Genomic DNA, 6000 nt, shown 5'->3' with positions numbered 1-6000 from the left:
AGAGGCAGAAGGTAAAAAGGGCTAATTAAAGATGTAAGAATTAGGGGTTGCAGGATGACAGAGTGTGGTAATAATAATTTGGGACATAAAGGAAGATTTTGAGGAAGTCTCTATTCGAACACGGACTGTATGGGGAGAGGGGTCTTCTGAATTCAATAGCTGTCTAGTCACGGCGTATGCAACCATGAAATTTAGAAAATAGCTGTCTAGTCACAGCGTTTGCAACAGTCCGTGCAAATATATGCATTTTGCCTGTTTGGGTGGCATGCAATGTCTTGGGAGGAAACTTCTTTGCTGTCAGTAACGTGAGCATTTTTACCTTTGTCCTCCTCCCTGTAATTAAAAATTACGTCACAAATCCCCAGTCTAATAAAAGGGGCAAGCGAAACCCTCGCCGCAACTGAGAGCTGAACATCACGCAGCCTTTCCTTCCTTCCCTAGAAGCAGTCTGGGCCAAGGTCTTCGCGGTTCTCCACGGAGCCAACCCCTGCCCTCCAGCCCCACCCCCCTGCTTTTTGCTTCCATACTTCCTTCCGAGCAGCTCCCGCGCGCCCCCTGCCGGCGTTTCTTCCTCCGTCCGCGCGCTGCCTGCTCTAAGCCTCAACCGTCTCAGTCAGCCAACGCGGCTCTAGGTCAGCGGAGCCATGTTCCTTCTTCTGGTCCTTCTCACCGGCCTCGGGGGACTGCACGCAGGCCTCAGTGAGTCCACACACTCCCCTGTACCCCATCCGGGTTGCGGAGAGGACTTAGTTCGGTTGGTCCAGAATCCAAGCGCAGATCTCACCCTGGCCCCTTTTTGCTTTCCCCACCTGTCATCTCCTTGCCCTTGGCCTCAGGGTCTGTATACAGGAAGGTAGAGAGGCAGCTTCCGGGTGGAAAATCTTTTCTTTCTCTGGGGTGGTTTCCTCGTCTGTAAAATGGACAGAAATGAAAGCTGTGGTCCTTTCTGAATCCAGAATATGTTCTTCTAGAAATATGTGCATCTACACGAAGAAGCCATTTATCTTCTTGGCAACTGCCGTCCTCCACCTTCTCCATGGAAAATTGCAGATCGCCCTTGTTTTCAATATTCTGCTTTTTAAAAAAAATTTTTCCTGCAGATGATCCTGCTTTCTTGATGCATGTGTGTTTTATTATTTCCACACCTCTTTTCCAACACGTAATTTGTAGCCCAGTATTACCTAGTCAAACTGCCTAACGGGGAGAAGGGGGGTTGTGGTGATGGGTGTGTGTGTGTGTGTGTGTGTGTGTGTCTAGATAGAGACAGAGAATAAAAACCTAAGATCTTGACAAGAGTTAAGAAATTTGGGAGTTCCCATCATGGCTCAGTGGTTAACGAATCTGACTAGGAACCATGAGATTTCAGGTTCAATCCTTGGCCTTGCTCAGTGGGTTAAGGATCCAGCATTGCCATGAGCCTTGGTGTAGGATGCAGACTCCACTTGGATCCTGAGATGCTGTGGCGTGGGCCGGCTGCTACAGCTCCGATTAGCTACAGTTCCTAGCTTGGGAACCTCCATATGCCGTGGGTGCGGCCCTAAAAAGCAAAGGAAAAAAAAAAAAAAAAGAAAAGAAAGAAAAGAAATTTGTAAGTGGGAATGACCAAAAGAGAGTGGAAAGGAAAAGCAGAGGCATAGATTATACCCCCAAAATTGGTAATGTACTTAGACAAAAAATTGGATTTAGAAATACTGTTAAGATTGCAAGCATCAGTATAACTTTGCTCATTTTTTAATTTTAGGTCCTCATAAAACATTTCTGCATACCACAGTTCCTGAGAAGATTTCATCATCTGAAGCAATAAAAAATCCAGAAAATAATGTAATTGGGAAATCATATTTTTATATCTTAAATTGTATTAAGTTGCTTTTAATGTCAAGGCCACAGTTGCTGGATGGGAGCAGGAATTCAGTTCTTGGAGGCAGAGCTGACTGCCCAGGCCACTTTCACAACGAGGAGCATTTGGATGTGTGTTAATGTCTATGACTGTCTGTGTGTGTTTCTGTTGAGAATGAAGGATTCTAAGAAGGATCTGCCAGGACCAGGGCTTGGGAGAGGCAAGCAAAGTGCTTGGCTCAGGCACTCATTTTAAGGAAGTGGCAAAAAACTGGGGTTCCTCTAGGACCAGGCTTAGAGTGAGGCTGAATAAGGGTCAGATACTGTCTTTCTTTAAAATTTTGATTTTTTTTTTTTTTGGTCATGGATTTGCTTTTGGAATTAATTTTAATTGTTTGAAATATTGTATTGAAATAGTATTTATCTTGATTACTGAGTTTTCTGCCTTGGATGTGGCCAAAAATAAATAAATTAAAAAATAAATCAAAGTGTGGGGTGAGGGGATGGGCAGGCCTAGGGGTCAGGCCAGAGGGTATCTTCCGTGGTTTATCTGCCCCATTGTGGGTGGTGTGTGCAGGGAGCATGTGCACTACCCTGCTGCTGCTGCTGCTCCTTCTCCTGGTACCCAGTTTTTGCTCCCAGCTCTTTAGAAGTGGCAGTTAGGTTTTTGGTCTTTTTGTGTCTTGTTGTCCATAATTTGCCCCAACTGCACATGCATACAGCTCTTTTTAGTCCTTTATAGTTTGTGTTTTGTTGCTCAAGGAGCACTGCGGCAAAGGGTCCCAGGTCCCAGGTCCCAGGTCCCAGGCCCCAGCCTGTCTCACTGCCAGGTATGCCAAGTAATGTTAGCCCAGAATTTCAAGAACAGAGAGCTGGTTGAGGCAAAAGGAAAAAAAAAAAAAAGTGTTTATTTGGGGTTTGTTAGGATTGCTGCCTGGGAGAAACAGATCCAAGAAACACTTGAATTGTGTTTCACCAGACTACAAAATGAGAAAGTTTATAATGGCAAAAACCGCAAGGTTACCTTAATTGTTTATCAAGAATTGGGATTGGAGCTGTTAAGACTTGTGGTTGTCGAAGGGGAGGGGGAGGGAGTGGGATGGACAGGGAGTTTGGGGTTAGGAAGTGCAAAGTATGACATTTAGAATGGATAAGCAAGGAAGTCCTGCTGCACAGCACAGGGAACTATATCCAATCTCCTGGGATAGACCATGATGGAAAATAATATAAGTGAATATATGTATGTTGATGACTGGGTCACTATGCTGTACAGCAGAAATTGACAGAACATTATAAATCAATTATAATAAAAATTTTTGAAAAAAGTAAAGGTGCTAATTAAGCAAGAATTGGTCAAGGTTCACAATGATTGCATAATTGGGAAGAAGATGGGGGAGTCTTAAAACTACAGGGTTGCATCTGGCAGCTGCTAGCAGACATGGTTTTGAAGATGGTTGGCAGTGATCTTGAGTTTGATACAGTTCAGAAAATTTAAGTTCTCAGTGATACAGGAACATTTCTGAAACCCAATCCACCTGTTGACACCAGGCTGCATTTTGGATGCCTGAGCAATAGTTACTTTAATTTTTAATGATCTTAAATAAGTCATCAATTTTATCTCCATAAAAAGCAGTGCACTTTACTCATTAATTCAACTCAATAAGAGAATCTCTACAAATGCTTGCTATTGTCCAAGTCTCATCTGGAAGGGATTTTACTGGCAAAACCATATGAGCAAGCTTCTTTTTTTCCCTAGAAAAATACTATCCAAACAAAAGGAACATTTTTATTTTCTTGTATGGTGATTACTTGCACCCATGGCTATGCCCCAACAAAGAGACACACGTAGGTCTTTCATATTTCTGTAATTTCAGGGGAGCCATTATGTTCTTTAATTGTTGCAGTAAATTTTACTTGCACGTGAAAATTTGCTTCAAGTTTTGGAATAAAAACAACCACTTCTAGTAGTCATGTATTCCACCAGACATTTGGGCAGAAAGACTGATGATACACAGTATGGAAAATCATGACAGTGCCTGCTATAATTCGTATATCTTCTTCATCTGAATTTTTCTTAATTCTCCAAATTTGTTGTATCACTTTCTACTGTACAAGAAAATCATTTCTTTCTTCTGCTAAGCTGTTAGTATATGCTGGTTTATATTTGACTTTCCACCATTTCTGATGTTCAGTGAACAATTGCAAACTACAAAAAGCTTCTAAAGGACTTTTCCTGAATTGATAAATTTCTATTGTTTGGAAAATTCATTATAAGATCGACACTTGGTGTTTTGGCGTTCTGAGATTTAAATATGCACAAATAAAAAATACCGATAATAGTTTCAAAACTTTTCAAAAAGAATTGAAAATATTGCATTTGAAAATCTTGCAGCTGTGTCAGCGAAACTCACAAGAGTCCAAATTCAAAACTAATCATAAATGGGCTGAACTGTTGAAAGGGTTGTGAACTTGTGAACAAACTATAAATTGAACTTGAGCTATTTTTTTTTTTTAAAGTGAACTTCCAATTTGCCTGTAAGAGCCAGTCTTTCTGTAGAAAAAAGCCAGAGTTTATCTTATATAAGATTTCAGGAAGGCTGTTGTTCAGGGACTCCTGGACTTTTGGAAGGAGGAGTGTTTAGGTATTGACAGTCTTTTAGCTGAGTTAGTGTGCTTAGCAGAGTAAGGCTGCTTATAGGCCATCTCATTTTCAGAATCCTTATCAGTGGAGCATCAGTGGAGGGAGTGACTTATGACTGACTCCTATGAGAAGCTATAGCTGTCACTGATTGGCTGACTTTAAGAAACTTGGGGCAGCCGCTGGGATTGGCTGGCTTTTAAAAGCTTCTAATTTAAGCGTGGCTGCTGTAGATGTGCTGATTTTCTGATTGTGCTCATCCAGAGAAGTTATCTCTGATGGTAGTTATTTCTGCATGGCTTGAGACTTTCACCAAAGAATAGTTCCCCCCACTCCACTTTTCAGTTTCAGTCTAGAAAGATTTAACTTTATTATTAATTTTTAATATAGATGTATAATTGACCTGCAACACTATGTTAGTTCCAGGTGCAAAACATAGTGGTTCAATATTTCTATACATTTCAAAATAATTGCCTTGATAAGTCTAGTTACCATCTGTTACTCCACAAAGCAATTACAATATTACTGAGTCATTATCGTATTCTCCAGGCTGTACATTTCATCCCCAGTAACTCACTTATTTTTGTAGCTGAAAGTTTGTACCTCTTTATCTTCTTCACCTATTTCACTCATGCCCCAACTCTCTCCCTGTGGCAACCACCTGTTTCTTTTTGTACCTGTGAGTCTGTTTGCTTTGTTATTTTTGTTCATTTGTTTTATTTTAAGATTATGCATATAAGAGAAATTAAGTGGTATGTGACTTTTGATTTATTTCACTGAGCACAGTACTGTGTAAGTCCATCCATGTTGTTGCAAATGGCAAGATTTCATTCTTTTTTTATGACTAATATTATTTTGTATATACAACCATACTTCCTTTATTGATTCATCTATTGATGGACACCTAGGTTCCTTCTATACTTGGCTATTGTAAATAATGCTGTGGTGAACAGAGGAGTTCATATACCTTTTTTTTTTTTTTTTTTTTGGGCCGCTCCTGCAGCATGTGGAGGTTCCCAGGCTAGGGGTCTAATTGGAGCTGTAGCCTCCGGCCTACGCCAGGGCCACAGCAACATGGGATCCGAGCCACGTCTATGACCCACACTGCAGCTCACGGCAACGCTGGATCCCTAACCCACTGAGCAAGGCCAGGGACTGAACCCGCAGCCTCATGGTTCCTAGTCGGATTCGCCAACCACTGAGCCACGACGGGAATTACCATACACCTTTTTGAATTGGAGTTTTTGTTTTCTTCAGGAAAAAAAAACAAAACAAAAACAAAAAAACCAGAAGTGGAATTTCTGGACAGTATGGTAATTTTATCTTTAATTTTTTGAGGACCCAATCTATACTGTTTTCCATAGTGGCTGCAACAGTTCACATTTTCCAACAGTGAAGGTGCATTCTCTTTTCTCCACATCCTCACCAACACTGTTATATCTTTTTGATGATAGGCATGAGGTGATATCATGTGATTTTAGCTTGCATTTCCCTGAAGGTTAGTGATGTTGAGGATCTTTTTATGT

The 6000-nt window shown here is 41.1% G+C and overlaps 1 protein-coding gene across 2 annotated transcripts in view; it reads left to right on the top strand.

The window, feature by feature from the left end:
* Nucleotides 1-398: 398 nt before the first annotated feature.
* Nucleotides 399-6000, top strand: part of LOC110255277 (disintegrin and metalloproteinase domain-containing protein 5) — an 83204-nt gene continuing 77602 nt past the window's right edge. For both annotated transcript variants that reach the window (XM_085001071.1, XM_085001072.1), the window contains exons 1-2: nucleotides 399-699; nucleotides 1742-1821. In XM_085001071.1, the coding sequence (XP_084857197.1) occupies nucleotides 645-699; nucleotides 1742-1821 (135 nt within the window). In that variant the 5' untranslated portion in view covers nucleotides 399-644. The remainder of the gene's footprint in view (nucleotides 700-1741; nucleotides 1822-6000) is intronic.

Source organism: Sus scrofa, chromosome 15 (assembly GCF_054392235.1).
Source record: "Sus scrofa isolate SSC_HxYL_T2T_F1_AM1 chromosome 15, Sscrofa_HxYL_maternal_Yorkshire_Landrace_v2.0, whole genome shotgun sequence".
Taxonomy (NCBI): domain Eukaryota; kingdom Metazoa; phylum Chordata; class Mammalia; order Artiodactyla; family Suidae; genus Sus; species Sus scrofa.
Note: the sequence above shows the minus strand (reverse complement) of the source record. Positions and strands in the feature narration are given on the sequence as shown.